The following is a 16545-nucleotide window of genomic DNA, read 5'->3' on the forward strand; positions in this document are numbered from 1 at the left end:
CTTTTTTATTTTATTTATTAATTTTAGAAAATTTTTAATTTTCCTTTGGTTAAATTTTAATTTCATACATTGATATTAATTTTGTAGAATTTCAGGCTTTCTGAAGACATGGCCAAAATTAGAGAAATGGTTTTCAGTCCATCGGAACACTCTAGTGAAAGTAAATGCAGAAACAGAAGAAAGTCTTGTGTGTGAAACAGTGAAGGAAATTATAATAGAAGAAATTGCAAAGCATGAGAACAGAAGTAAGTTTTCATGTTCATACTTTCTAAAAATCAGTAACAAAAGATTTTRTTCATTATAATTAACACTACTAATTACTATGTAAAACTCTGTGGTAACCTACAGCTTTGCTGCCCCTGAAAAAAATTGTGAATGTGCCAGCTGGTAATAACTGTACCAGAGCCCTGAACTTTCTGTTGTGTTTTTATGTTTTCAGAGTGTATGGACTAATTTCGCTGTCTCGGTTTTGAGACAATGTTTTCAGAGAAGAACGTTACAGAGATACGTTTCCTCTGAAATGAAAATAAATTTGATAATTTTTTCCCACCGACAAGAAATAGATGCTGGGCAAAAAGTGAAGAGAAAAAAAGGTAGTTTATTAACAAAACACAGTGCCCACGGGACACAGATAAAGAGTAACGGTTAGATGACAGGACACAGACAAAGAGCCACCGTTAGATATTCAAAAAATTTGCCACGCAGCGCAGACAAGATGGCGCCTCCCGTCCCAGGGAGAAAAAAAAAAAAAAAAAAAAAGAAAAACCCACGTGGCCGTTCTCATAACAGTGGCAAAAAGAAAATCCAAAAACCTGTACTACCGTCCTTTCTTCCCTGTGGACGGATCAGAGGGCTTGGTGTGTTTCTGCTGCCAGCCTGGTTCACTTCCGGAATCCCGGACGAGATGAAGCCACGCGGCTTTTCTCCCGGCTGGATTGCTCCAGGAGGAGGATCGCAGGAGACGCAGGGGGGGGGTCTGTCTGAGGAGAGCTGCCAAAGCTAATTAAACCGAGCTAGCCGAAACTGCAACACTGTAACTCCGCTACACGCAGCAAGCAAGGACTCCCACAGCGAGAAGCAGAGCGAGAGCTGAGCTCGAAAAAGCCCCACCTGCGTGGCAGTGCTGGCTTTTAAACTGYCCGCGCTGCCTTCCCAGCAGCTCCTGCTCCTTCTTCCACGTTACATTTAAAGGTGCAAACACCTTTTTTGGGCGTACATGCCRACGGAAAAGGAATACAGAACAGAATTGACACAATCAACCCAAGACATTCGCATGAAAATTAAAGCATTAAATTCAGTCATTTCTTCCTGGTTTAAAAATTCCAGCTAGCATTTTCATCCTCTGGGATAGCATAATTGTATAAGAAAGTCCAGCTTGCCGTTATCACCATAAATTCATTTAGCAGCAACAGCATAAAAATACAGATAAGTAGAAGTGGTTTTGACATGGGATTTTGGTGTATCTTTATTCTGTTTTTCCTCCTTATGGCTCAAGGAAAAACTCATTTGAAATAATAATAAAAGAAAAAGAGATGAAGCATCCAGGGGAGCAAATACATCCAGTAAACCAGCATAGTGCCCCACAAATAACCAGAGTTTTTTTCAAAAGTATTATGAGAAAATCTGCATGTGTCTTGTACCACCAAAAGAAAAAAAAATTATCTTGAAAAGCACCCTAAACAGTAAAAGTTAGTCCTACTACTTCTGTACAAGGTTTCTAGTTCATGAAAAATTCTTGGAAATACCACACCCAATAGAAAAATGGATGGAGGGGTTTTTTTTAATGTACTTGATATATAATTAGTAACCCTACTGGAATCAGGAAGTAGCAAAATTGCTACTGTTGCAAATGGAKGGGAGGTTTTTCTAGTTAGAATCCAGCTGTTGTATAGAAGTACTATTTAATCTCTAAGGAGAAATAATACCTGTGGTCAATTGATAATGTTTAATTTCATATTTATCAATATAAATAACAGCTTCCATGCTGTCCTTCCCTATTGGGTTCATATAAGCAGAACAGGGCATCAGGTTGGTGATTTTTCTTTAGGGAATCCATGCTGACAGCTCCTGATCACTTTCTTGTCTTCCATGTGGATAGAGATGGTCTCCATAGTGAAGTGCTCCATCACCTTTCCAGGGATTGAAGAGAGGCTGACTGACTGAAGGGTCCTCCTTCTTGCCCCTTTTGAAGACTGGGTGCCATTTGCTTTCTTCCTCAGGCACCTCCTCTGGTCTTCATGACCTTTCAGAGATCATCATGATCATAGCCTGGCTATGGTGCCTGCCAGCTCCCTCGGCACTTGTGAATGCATCCTGTCAGGGCTCATGGATTTATGGATGTCAAATTTGTTTAGGTGTTAACTGACCCAATCTTCCTTGAGCATTCCTGATTTCACGAGTATATTTTCGATTAACAGTACCTAAGTAATGGAATAGGGAATCTGTTCCGTTATTTTGAACTTGTCAGAGTAACATAGATGTCTAATTATGTTTATTGATATGTAAAATATATTTCAAGGTACTAATTGTGCATTCATATCAAGGGGCTGCTGAAGAAATAGCACCAGAAGAAGAAAAGGTTTTACCAGTTCCAGGTGAAGAAGAGGAGGGTTTATCAGTTACAGGTGAAGAACAAAAGATTTCACCAGTTACAGATCAGCCTCTTCCCTCTCCTGAGGCACCACCACCGATTGAACCAGGATCAGATGAATGGATTTATGTTGATGAACCACTTGCCCAGGTTCATTAATTCATTATTGAAAATCTTAAATATCAAAGTATATATTTTTCTTACTATTTTATGCACGTGCTACCTAAACCCTTTGCATCATTGCATGTTGTTTTCTTCAATATTTTCAATAAAAGATACGCTAGTACTTTGTGATAAATATACAAAGAAAAGTTGCTACTAAAATACATAAAATAAGGAATATTACTTTTAAATTTACATATTTTAAAAAATCTTTGTAGTTATGATGAAGGATACAGATGCCAAAATAATAATACTTTTTACTATTATGAAATACTAACAGAAATGTACTAGATCTCTTTTCTTTCTCGGACAAAGGTAAGTTGTGGGTCTCATATAAAGAGTAAGAATGGGGAAGTGTGTACTAATCTTTCTTCTAGTGTATTGTTTTTCTTAATATGTTTTCCCCAGGGACATCTTCTCACATCTAGTGATCTGAAATTTAGGAATTTTCTGAAATGGCTGTGTATCTGTATCTTTGTTTAGTAGTTCTCAATGGACTTTTCTMTCATGATTATGTTTTTTAGTTACTTTAGTTGCTTTTTTGAAGCCATTTACTTTTTTTCTCTGTGGTGTATCTTATATAATTGTGTTAATTCTGAAAAAATATTTCTGTTTCTTTCCTTTAAACCATTTCTTTGCTTGGATCATTTGGTGACCCTAGTTCATGGTGATCCTAATTCATGTATCGAGGGATAAAGTGAGTTATAAGTCTGTTATAACCCTCTGAAGGTGTTTAAGATGTGAGAAACTTCTCTTAAATGTTTGTTTTGCTTAATGTGGCTTTTATGCACCAATCTAGTTATAATGTATTCTAGTCCTTCTGTAAWTTTTTTAAGATGAGAAGCTGGGACTGCATGCAGTTTTTGAGATGCAGATTTTTCCAGGGCTTTCAAGAACGGTTTGAGTTTTGTTCTATAATTGCCTTCCTAATGTATTCCAGTTTTTCCTTCTTGATTGCAATCAACTCACATATGCTGGGTTTCCTCTGGCCATGAGCTTTTTTTACATTTCATGATAGTCAGTCAGTCAAACATCACTTTTGCAGTAATGGGCAGTGAGCTTAGATTTTTACCAGCTCAAATTGTTATGAATGACCAAATTTTCATACTTCAGTCTTCACTCAGTATCATCACTTATTTTATGAGCATAACTAAAACAACAGATACTGGAGTATTCTGCTGGAATTTTCCATTCCTTAAGAGACCTGCCACTTTTTTCCAAAGAAATTTGTAGGATAAAACTGTATATTGGTACAGTGTGTTTAATCAGTTGTAAATCAAAAGAAATACATAGTGAAAGCAGTAATATGGTTTAATGAAATAATTTCTTCATATATTTGCTAACACTACAGGCAAATGAATTACCAAGAAATACATCAATTAATTCTGATCTTTTTGAAAAATTCACAGGGGATGGTTGATTTTTTAGTACCTTACTGGGAAATGGTAGAAAATACATATGTGAATACCATCAAAACTGCCCTTAGATGTCTAAGGGAAGAACATTACAGAATAGTTCATTACACAGCAGATATTAGGTGAGTAGAAATAGTATCTTATTACATTAATATTAGTGTTTTGTATTTTATATTATTGTGGCATTCTATATGTCTTTTAKCACCCAAGTTATTTTTACTGTAATTTACAGAAAACATTTTCAAGATTATTTGAAACGTCCAGATAATAAGCAGGCGTTTRTATCTCAGTGGCAAACAGATTTTAATTCAGTTGCTGATGACTTGCAAGATGATGAGGAAACAAAAGCTGAACTACACCAAAGAGTTAGTGTAAGTAAACGGCAGAAATTATATTATACCCTAGACTATTATTTCATTGCATACAAATTAGATATAACAGTAATTATAGAATTATTTACTTCCTTTTTCCTCTTTACCATAGTTCTTAAACTATTTAATTTCCTCTTGTGCATAAAGTGGCCTTCAAAGTTATTCCTCTGTTTTTTGGCCAAAATTTTCTTACATTTTGCTTTTTTTTTTAGGTTAAATTTTGATATTGTGGTATACTGTAAAATAAATATTACTCTTTTTTTTGTTACATTTTATGGTTTTCAGAGATTTTATGAGTTAGATGTTTCTATCACAACCTGGTAAATTTGACAGTATTTTACTTTTTCTGTAAATTATATATGATATTATATGTTTTCTAAAACTGGTTCTTACAAAATACAGAGAATTTCTTTGGAATGTTTTGATTCAGGTAGATCTTTTCTAGCTCATCCAGATTCTGAGAGTTCTTTTTCACAAAAATCCACAATAATAAAGGCCCTAACAAGTTCAGAGCCAGATTTAGCTTAAGCCAACAGTAGAATTATCTTTGGATTCATCAGATTCCATTTCAGAACAGACAATATTTTTTATCGAATCATATCAGGAATATTTCCCAAAAAGGAGAAAACTAATACTGACAACATTGCTAGATGAAGGGATCATTTGAGGGATAATGGATTATTTCAGCTGAGATGGAAGAAGTGCTGGACCTCTTTTCCATAGTAATATTCTAAGAGAATGGTGTTGAGGGTTGAAAAATCATGATCCATATTCTTACTTTCTACTAAATGGAATTATAAAAGGACTTAGAATCACTCTGTTGTATATTTTAGACAGATGCCATTAAACTATTTGGCCTTTTGCTCAAAACAGAAATCCATATTTGACATTATCCAATTGCAATTATGTGAAGAGGAGGTTATACTCCCATATGATGCCGTAAGGCTTAGATACTGTGATAAGCTTAAGCAGATTGGAATAAAAGTATGATTTTCATAATTTTTGTTTTAATAACCCTTTCTATTCCTTGTGAATCCCAAACCTGTGAGTGATTCTGAAGGTGATCTTCCTCTATGCTTTTAATGCCATGCCCATTGTATGTCACCAAATGTAGGAATTCTGTCAACCATCCTTCCATGATGCTAGAAAAAAAGAGGAAATTAAAAGAGTGATAATCTTCAACATGTTTTTCCTCAACCTCACAGACTGCTCAACACTGTCATTTCAGCTGGGCCCTTTCTAAAACAYTGGAAAGTGACAGCTGTAATAACTGAAAAACAAATTTCTCTGATATCAACTGGGAAATGTAAAAACCCACACATTATGTGATGTATGAAAAATTCCTTAAAGGTCCAAAGCCCAAAGGGCATCCAAGACTTCAGCCTGATGTTGTGGTTCAGCCCCAGCCTGCACTTAAGCAGGTATTGGGTGAAAGTTTTTTGTAGCAAAGGGTCTGCTGAGGTTGCTTCTGTAAGGAATCCAAGGCAGCTGTGAGAGAGGAGTGAGAATATGTGAGAAGCARCTCTGTGGTGAAAGGTGATGGTGAAAAAGGGGGAAGATGAGGTGKTCTAGGCAACAGAGCAGAGATTCCCCAGGAGCCTGTGGAGAAGACCATGGGGATTGTTCTGCAGAAGCCCATGGAGGACCACAGGGAAGCAGATCTCCACCCTGCAGTATGCTCTGAAGGAACATCAGCCTGTGGAGAGCCYAAMCAGAGYAGATTCCTGGCAGGAGCTGTGGCCYATGGAGTGTGCACACTGGAGCAGTATAGTCATGATGGGCTGCACACATAAAAAGGATCCRCACTGTCAAAGAACTGCAGCCAATGGGAAGGACCTGCATTGGAAAAATTCATGAAAGACTGTGTTCCATGGGAGGAACCTCACTCTGGAGCAGGGAAAGGGTGTGAGGGGAAAGGAGTGGCAGATAAAATATGTGATGAACTCATTGTAATCACCCATTCCCCATTTTTCCTGTGCCATTTAGGAGGTAGGAGGTAGAAGAGTCAGGAATGAAGTTAAGCTTGGGAAGAAGAATGGGTGAGGGAAAGGTTGTTTTAGTTTTGTTTTATTTCTCAATATTCTGCTCTGTTATTGATTTGCATTAAATGAAATTAATTTCCCAAAATCAAGTATATTTTGTGTGTGATGGTAATATATGGCTGTATTCTCCTCATCATTAGCTTGATGCATGAGCTTTTCCATCATATTTTCTCCCCCTTTCCTGTGAGGAGAGTGATAGAGCAGTTTGGTGGACAGCTGACAGCCAGCCAAGGTCAACCCACCAGTGCCAATAGATGAGCTATGCTTGTGTGTTTTTCATCCAGCAGCRTATCCTTACATGTGTATTCTACAGTGTGGACCGCCATGAATATCTGGTTGAGTATTTGCACCTTAGCTACCTTCTAGCCATCAYGGATGTGTTAGATAGCCCAGGGACTTCCCTGTGGCTTTTGTCCAACCAGGGACAAGTGGATTTATGTGAAGTCTTTAGACAGGGAAGAGAAAGAGAATCTGACATGRTAGGGTGCAACCAAGACCTAGTGAATATGGGATCACCTCACTGGAAGCCTAAACTCCTCACAGCAGGGCTAGTAGTCYGGAACAGCTTTTCTTCTGTCCCAGAACAGGTCAGGTAGGGTAGGACTGCTTGGAGCCAAAGAGAAAGCTCATCTTGCCMKACCTCAGCACTTTATTTCACARCACTGTYCTYCTCCCATGGCCTGACACACTCTTTCCAGGCAGAGATGGCATTAGGGAACAAARGGTATCCATAATGCTGTATGCTTGGTAGGTCCCCAGGGCTGTCAGTGGGCCACATAGTGCTGCTGTTTGATATACTCAGTAGCTGAAGAGCCCTTAATTAAAAGAATGTCAGAGAAAAGTGGCATGGAGGCTAACCAATTTCGAAAAACACTTGAAAAATATATCTGACACAATTTTCTCTGTATTTTTCATATTGCACWTTCCCTTAGAGTACTATTCTTTTTGTATTAATTAGCAAACTATTGAAGTGGAAAGTTGCTGGTGCAGTTGAGAGCTTAGCTATTTATAGGCTCATATTTTTCTAGTTTAGGTAGATCACCTCTGCCTGAGGRAATCAAGGCAGCCTGCACATTGAACTCAGAACTTTGTATTCTTCTCTCTGGCACAATTGTAAAGAAATTTTCTGTCAGAMTTCTGTGAGCATGTGGCATGACCAGGTGTTCGTATTTGTAGCAATAAAGAAAAAGCCCCAAAAACAATACATAAGCAAAAATTTTTTTTTTTTTTATCTTTAATTATCATATTTGATTTTTTTTCGTTAGGACCTTAGAGATCTTCTCTGGGATATCTGTAACAGCAGAAGGGAAGAAGCTGAACAGGAGCGTACTGGTATCATGAATGAAGAGTGGTTACCAGATCGTAGGGGGCTTGTAATGAACCATTTCTTTACACTTATGCAGGTATGGACTGGTACAGGGTCTGTATTGGAAGGGAACAATGAATTAGATTTGGAGGACAGTAAGCTTCAGAGAAATTTCATATGKTTGGCTCCAAATATGTGAAGGAATAAAAATCAGTTAAGTGAATGTTCATGTCTTTTCTGAATTTTTCTAGAAAGGTAAAGGACAAAAAGTAAATGTTCCATACATTTAACTTTGACAGACAGGAAAGTTAAAGAAAAATACTCTTGTTGTTTTTCAACCCTCCAAAATTTCAATGTCTCTTACATACTGCTACTTTTTGCCATTTTATCACACTAATGAATTATCTTGAGTTTTGTGACAGAAATGTTACTGTTGTTTATCCTTCTGTAGTCATGTTGAYATCTTTTAATTTATGWATTGTATCATCCACTACTGTTGAAKACACACTTGATATTATKGTATTTTCTATATATCAAATTTATTTCAGTTGYAACTTCAGCAATATGGCTTGAAATTTTACCTACAGACCAACAAAATAACACCCCAAAAAGCAAGTTGTTTTTGAGAATGTCATTTRTTGCTCTTGAAAAAAACCTGTTCAAATATGACCCAACTTTCAGATATTTAACTTTAACATTTTCAAGAGTCCATTCAGTCCTGCAGCAAAGTAAGATTTCCCTGTTACTGCTCTTCCAGGTGCATACATTTGGTTTAGAACTGGGCTGGAGTAGACTAGACTAAACAGGCTTTTCTGTAAACTGAAGTAACCATTCTGTGAAAATTTTGGCAAATTAAAAAAAGGCAATGAAAACAGTGTTTTAAATACATGCCTTGTGGTGCTGGTTTAGCTGAAAAAGCCAGGCCTAAGCAGTTCAGGGTGGGCTTCCTGTCTTTGAATTCTCTTGTTATTTTTATATGTTTAATAAACAAGGGAACTGTTTTCTTATCTCATATAAATGTTGTGGTAATTCAAGAAAAATCTTTAAAATGTCAGTGCTATAGTAAGGAAGTTGTTAACTTCCTTTTCWAACTCTAAATAATGCCCTTAATAAAGACTTCTGGCCACTGACTAAAGAGAGAGGTCAAAATATCAAATAACTGCTGACTATCTGAACCACACTGATCCTGTAAATAGGGTGTTTATAGTCCTGAATATTTAAAAAAAACCATCTGGTATTATATGCATAAAGGAGACAAATTAAAGTTATATTACARAGCTTAAATATTGTATTATTCTCCTTTTATATTCAGTTAAATCTTTGCAATCCTAGTTCTAAGACAACTTCATGGGCGTATATGATTGAATTCAAAGGATATCCACTGTAAATCTAATCTGATTTGTCTTGTGTGGATATGCATGATAATGGTTTAAAATTACAAAAGCATATAATCATATATAAGCATCTGTTTTCATAAAGGAAATTAATTAAAAATATTAATAATTTCTTTACTTAGTTCCTATTCCCCAAAATAAATGAATTATTAATCCTAAAACTACAGAACTAAAAATATAATAACTATARCTTTGCATAATGACTATTCTTTTTGGAAGCAGCCAAAAATAGGCATCTTTGGTATTGAGTTCTCCATTTGTGGGTTTTTCTGTTGAAAGTTACATAAATTCCCCAGGTGGCTCTATAACTGTCTAAACACCTAGATTTGTATAAAGACCGTTTATCAGATTTCATTCCATGTTTCTGTGTACACAGTTATACTAGAAGATATTTTCTCCTTAACTTATGGATGTGCTGGTTTACACCACAAAGGTTTTATCCTTTGTTTTGTGAATGTGGTTTTGTGCATTTTCCCATGAWTATTTAGGACTGTTTTGTCAGTTAGAAACTAACACCAAGCTGTATCAATAAATCAAATATGACAGGTGTTAAATGTTTCTTGAATCTTACTTGATTTGTTCTGCAAGGATTCACACAAGAAGATCTTCAAGASACCCTGGTGTATAAAGTCTGTTGATTTCCTAGGTCAGGAAAAATTGTATGACTTCTAAAATTTTCTTGCCATATACCCTATTTATTTTATGCTTTTAAATTATTATTTCTTTTGAAYAAGAAGATCCATTTTTATTTGTTGTCACTAATATACTTGCTACTATATGAATATATATACATCAAAATATATTGTAATTAAATTTAATGCATTGAACATTATTTATCGTAAATAATTTTTCCTGTTTTAATGATTAAGATTCTTATTGCTGCTTAGAAATGACAATATGAATACATTGTAGATGCAAGCAGAAGTAGATTTTGACTATAGTGTATATTTTAAAACATTTTAAAATTTCTTGCTGTCCCTCAAACTCTTAGGATTTAAAATTGCTGCTACAAATGTGTGATAACAAAAATTTGTTTTGTCCTATTTTGAGTTGCAATGTCTTTGTCCTTTTTTCTTGAGGCTGAAGTGGATCGTTTCCAAGATACAAAGAAACTTCTTCAGGACTATTATAGGACAATGGAAGGAAAAATCACAACAGAAGAAGAGAACCTAGTTTTTACTAGAMTCCCATTRTTAGATATTATTAATGGAGAGCAGAAGGAAGATGAAGATGAATCAAGAAGGTAGAAATGCATTATAAAATTATGCAAATATGAAAAATAYAATACATTGGTAATTTTTTGGTGTATATGGAATTATATGTATGTGTATATTTCAAAGGATGGAGAAATAAAAATTCTTTAACCAGGGATTACAGTCACAGATAAATCTTAAATAATTTTAGAGATTACATTTATCCCTAATGTTTTACTGATTTACCTGTATCATATTCACTAATCCATCTCTGAATTACAAAACATTTTAAAAGCTGCATTAGAAGGAAATCTGCTATTACAGAAATGTTTCCTGCATGGTTGTTGATAGTTTCCAGCACAGTCCTCATGTAATTAAGTTGAAGTATTATWGTGGAACATTAGCAGGATTCAAATTTGTGCCAATAAATTTAATTGCATGTTATAAATGTTACATAAACGTAAATATAATTAATTGTTRCGTAATAACAAATGTAAATGAAAGCACCCTACAAAGATGCACAGAACTGAATGCTATGTTAAAAGATAAGGGATACCACCTGGTATTTTCACACTATAGAAAATSTCATCAGTAATAACACCTGCTTTTTTAACCAAAATGCATTAGTTACAAWGCATTTAGAAATTGTCTGAGTAGTGAAACTGCTTCTAACTGCTTATATGTGGAGCTCCTCAGCAGATCACACAGTCATTTTGACATAGTTTTGTCTCKCTGTTACTATTTCTGAGCTGTTACTCTGAAAGTGGACAGTTTTATTGTCAGACACACACCTAATCTGGTGGGGACAGAAAAGGGACAGTTCCTCCCTTTTCTCTTGCTATTGCAAGTTTTGAAAATTGCATTTTCATTMTGTCAGCATATTTCCAATGTAGTTATTAACATTTTTATAAAGAGGCATGTAAATGATTCCTTATGTTTTATTTTTGAGGATTCCTCTAGTTTCTTGGAAACCACCTTCACCAAGTAATGCTGAGTCAGAATACAGTGGAAATGTGCGGGGGAGTGCTAAGGATAAGCATTCTGAATATGAAGTGGTCACTTATAGGTCTGATGAAAATCTTATTATTGATACATGGCAAGCAGCAGTAACAGCAGTATCAGATATGGTAAGGCATGTTGTATTTGCCTAAGCATTTCTGGATTGTACAAAATCCCCCATTCAGTAGGCAGCCTAGACACATCATCTTTGCACTGTGTATGTCAATTTCATGTGTCTTGCTCCATTGCTGATATTTCCATTGAATATGTAGTTCTGTGAGGAGAATGTTGGAATCTGGAGTATCAGGCCCTCCATATTTCTAACTGAGCCTTTCATTCTGTTACTGAGAGAAGTATTTGAAATTTTGCTTCTATATATCTTGTTCTTCCATTATCAACTCTTCTCTTATCCCTCAATTGAAGTTCAGGTAGATGTACAAATTTAATCCTGTGATGCAGTGTTTGCTCAAACCTTCCAAAAGTTCAGAACCTATGGTTACATTTTTTTTTCTATGTAGCTAAAAGTAAATTAGGTGAGCTTTTTAAATGGTTGATTTCTAGGTTCGATTTTTGTTTTCTCTTTGATCATTTAAAACTAATTAATTTCTGTATCCTTATCGTATCAAGCTAGGCTTGCTTTTTATATTGTTGATTCTTTAATTTCTAACATTTATCTCAAGCACAGGTAATTGCTGCAAGAATTAAACCCAAYACGTCTCTAACCTGCATTTTTGCTGCAGAATTTTATTTTTGATAAATAATCATAGTTTAATCAATTAGTTAAAATATCTATTTTGGGGTTTTTTTTATGTGTCTACTTATCATCAAGTACTTTCAGCAAGTATAGGCTATTTAAAACAGTAGTTGCACAGAGCTGATGCTATGTACTGTACTATGTGTGACTGTGGTGTCAAGGTAACTGCTGAATTAGAGGCTAGAGAAATGGAGGAAGAACAAGAACGTCAGCTACAAGAGATAAATTCRAAAGCTGCAAAGAAACAACCAGGCAAAGCGACTGGGAAAGATAAAAAAGGTGCCAAAAAGGATTCTTCCAAAGCATCTAACAAAAAAAAAGGTACTTAAAATGCAGGCTTTGTTTTAGCAGTGCTTGAAATTACTGAAATATAAATACATGAGCAATACAGAAATGAGTAACCCAAGACATTTAATTTGGATTATATTCTTTTTTTAAAATGTCAAATGTGACATCAGTGTGAAAAGTTGGTAGTGATAAAGGAGGGGAAAGGCTTTTGAATGTCAATTGCATTTATTTAAACGTGTATAGTCATTATATGTAGGAATAAACATTCTAAATGGCAAGTAAACATTATTTTTTCTTCATGTTCTCTATTGGAATGGAACAATTAGAATTAGATTATCAAATTAAATAACATTTTATTAAATTCTGCCTATTTGACAGCTGTAAGTGCTAAGACTCCTATTGARGTAGGTCTTGCACATAGGCCTCGTAAGAACCTGTCCCACCAGGTGAAAATACAAGATTATTTGCAAGAGAGAAGCAGAYAGTGTGCTGGAAGAGATTATGATATACAAGACCACAATGTTTATACATTTTTCCACAATTTCCTTGTGCAGGTAGTAGTTTATATGGTGTTCACCTTTTTTCTGCAATATGCCATAACTTCATTAGGAAGTGAGGAGTGCAGCCTAAACCTTTGTATCTTTTTTTAAAGACATTCCGCATAGCAAGAGAGAGGTTCTAGCCTGGAATTGGGGCACTCCATTTCCAAATGAGAAAGCTGTAATTGCATAACACAGTTGGCTTTTTTTCTTTGMCAGACATTTTATTTGCGCTGTTTGCTCAGTTCTCTCTCTCTGGTTATTTCTGCCCATATAGATTGAACAAAAGCATAGCCTTGCAAATACTTAGCCAGTTGTGAGCCCCAGGGAACCTTAGACTTAGTTTAGCATCTCAATTCAGCCACAAGAATAGCGACTTTCAGACTTCAAGAAAAGTTCTATGCTAAAAATTTCATCAGCTTGGCAGTTGTATGTCAAGTGGCTAGGTTGGAGTTTCTGGATTGCTTCTTGGAAGTCAATGTTTGTTCAGACCTGGTACAAGATTACTTAACTGAAAACACAAAACCCGAACTGCAACCAGAATTCAGCAGTGCATTCTTTCCAGTAGAAAATGAAGTATAAACTGATGGATTTGTAACTTCAGTTACAAATTTTGTAAAATTACTTTGATTTCATGTAAAATACAGTATTACTGTAATGYTGCTGTAACACAGAACTCCTTAGGATAGGGCTATGGGCTAGTAACAGGGTAATATAACTTACAACATGTAGTTTTATCACTTCTAGAATTGACCATTTGTTTTATGTTGACATTTTGTATCATGCACATGTCATCATTTTTTTTGTGATGTCTCCATCTGCATTTCTTCTAGTATAAAACAATTACAAGTATTTTCTTATTTTTAAGTAATAGTCAAAGTGGTGTGGCTACAGAATTTCACGCAATCTCCAAAAACATGATAAAATCCCTTTACAATATCTGTTCATAAATAAGTAAGTTAAAACAAACTGGAAATGCAAGTTTGAAGAGGCATGAAATAAGAGATCTCTTTTTTGTTTTCAAATTCTTTTTTAATAGCGTAGTTCTTATCACTGCTTTGATGGTAACTACTACCATAACATTTTTACTATATTTGTTGAATTTATTCCAGAAGAAACATGTATTTTTCAAAATACATTTATTTGTGATAAACTGTAGATATTAAAGTCAAACAGGACATTCTAACCATCTACAATCAAAACAGAGGCACACTTAGTCATGATGTTCCATTCAGAAATACATTTTAGGATGTTRTTTAACAAACTTTAATTCAGTTATATATGCTGGAATATTTTTATGCAATGTTAACCTTAGCATGACTTGGAGATTTAAATCACATTTGTCAGCTGAGTACCCACCTTTTTGCTCTCATAAATGGTCACRTCAAGTAAGGTAAAGTGTAATTTTTCTTGATATGGAGATTTACCAGTGAAGTCAAAGACTGAGAGGTCTCTTTTCTTGCAGGAGGAAAAGCCAGTGTAGTTCCTGAAGACCCAGAGGAAGTGAGAAAACGAGAAGTGGCACTTAAAATAAAGCAAGAATATTTCAGTGCCTTGAAACATGAGGGTATGTTGCTGTTTGGTTACTCACATTGGTGGATGATTGTTATTCCTAATTTAATTAGTGTACTAGTCAATATTAACCAGAAACACTAGAGAAAATGGATGGATAAGACAAAAGAAAAGGAGAGAGAGTTGTGTCTGGCAAAATCAGGAAACTTTTTTAGTTTGGTAATCATCAGTAATTCTGTAGTAAATATACTTAACGTARAAATGTGATTTTCATTCTTTTTGTCTTCTGTTTCATTTCATCTAATTTAATTTGTCATGACTAAACAAATATTCATCCTGAGAGAATGGGTTTCATGTAAGTTGTTATTCACACTTCAATATTCAATTGAATTGGATTCAGTATTTGAAATGTTTTGTTCTGGGGAAGAATTTGTTGGCAGTTGTGTATTTCATTGTTTTCTCTTATTCCCTCTTCTTCAAGCGACATGGGATTCAAGTAGCAGGATCTAGATTTTGTTTATTCTTCAAAACTACTTTCTGGACTGACTCTTCCAAAACCTGCTCATTGTTCAGTCCATCTCTTTGTCTGTCTTACCCAGTAACTTCCAAACCAAATGGTTCATTTCAGCCAAAAGTAGATGTCTGAAAAAAAGGAAGTCCCAAATTGAAAATGGTTTGAAATTTTTTAATAGGTTTAGACTAGAAAAAAGACTGTTTTGTCACTAAAGGAAAAATAGAACCCAGCTTTTATAGATTCTATTTGGCAACAGCTGGCAAGCCCATCATCTTATGTTACCTCTTTGCTGGGCTACAATTGTATAATTATATAATAATATAATAAGTACTATGAAAGACAGAGGGCAAAAAGCAGTTATTGACCAAACCACAAACTCATAWGACTTCTTTAGATCCAATCAGACAAAATGAACCTACACCTTTCAGCATGGTTTAATACAAAAGCATTTTAAGAATAAATATTCTAAGATTTTGGGGTAATGAGAAGAATAGTAATAACTTTGAAGATCCTAATGGCATGAAGATGAATTTTAGTGATTCATTAACGTGGGTTTTTTTTCTCGACCATGCTTAATTTTCACCTTGTAAGAAAAAAAGCCAAGAACCTAAGGAAGGCTGAACATATGGAGCTGTATTTCCTATTTGCACAGACACATAGCTKGTGTTTGAGAATCAGTTTCGCTTGCAGCTTTGTTATCCAGTTACCTTTTGGTAACTTGCGGTTTTGATTATAAAGATACATTGAGTCTAGCAATGTCACTAGCTGTGTATCATTGCTAAGTTTTTAACRCTGATTTCATGTCCAGTTTCTCTGTTGCATCAATGTACCTTGCCTTTTATTTTGTTAGTCTTAAGCAAGCAGCTCTATCAGTGCAGTACTACTTCTGAAAATGCAGGGAGACAAACGTTCTCATACATTTACCTCTATAACATACTGATAGCAGCTGCTCAAAGAACATGCAGAGAAGCCACGTTTAAAGGAGCCTTAACTCTACTACAGAAAGGTGCCTGGCCAGGCACAAAGTATCCTCTAAGCTACTTTTAACTAAAAACAGTTAAATATGCTGAACTTGAGGTGCTTAGATCGAGAACTAGCCTCAAGTTTTATAAATTTTATTCATTATGACATTGTCGTTTAAACAGAGGCAGCCACAACATCTCGACTAGAACTTATAAAAGAAAAGGCTTTAGCATTTGTTGAGGATCTAAAATTTAAAGCAGAAGAGGCTTATAAAGATATGGAAAAGTGGCTTGGATCCATCTTCTTGGCAGAAGTAGCCAGGTAATGTATATCAATTTTAAATAGGATTTTTCTTTTTTAAACCTAGACTATTGTAGTAAATATAGTTGTTTATGTAGACAGAAGTAATTTGGGAAACAAATGTAGAAAATAATAATTTTGTTTAATTTTATCTTAAAAACCTGATTGCTAATAACTCATTTCTTAGCTGATTAAAAGGTTTT

General features: G+C 35.0%; 1 protein-coding gene across 1 annotated transcript in view; it reads left to right on the forward strand.

Annotated features, from left to right (window-relative positions):
- The window catches only part of SPEF2 (sperm flagellar 2), a 76836-nt gene that overhangs the window by 30389 nt on the left and 29902 nt on the right, over window positions 1–16545 (forward strand). Inside the window, exons 17-26 of the mRNA XM_057364667.1 lie at window positions 88–245; window positions 2544–2740; window positions 4162–4289; window positions 4400–4538; window positions 7846–7983; window positions 10360–10523; window positions 11423–11600; window positions 12388–12547; window positions 14519–14620; window positions 16225–16363. Of these exons, the coding sequence (XP_057220650.1) occupies window positions 88–245; window positions 2544–2740; window positions 4162–4289; window positions 4400–4538; window positions 7846–7983; window positions 10360–10523; window positions 11423–11600; window positions 12388–12547; window positions 14519–14620; window positions 16225–16363 (1503 nt within the window). The remainder of the gene's footprint in view (window positions 1–87; window positions 246–2543; window positions 2741–4161; window positions 4290–4399; window positions 4539–7845; window positions 7984–10359; window positions 10524–11422; window positions 11601–12387; window positions 12548–14518; window positions 14621–16224; window positions 16364–16545) is intronic.

The sequence above is a fragment of the Malurus melanocephalus genome, unplaced genomic scaffold (assembly GCF_030028575.1).
Source record: "Malurus melanocephalus ecotype Western Australia unplaced genomic scaffold, MMel_1.1 scaffold_41, whole genome shotgun sequence".
NCBI lineage: Eukaryota > Metazoa > Chordata > Aves > Passeriformes > Maluridae > Malurus > Malurus melanocephalus.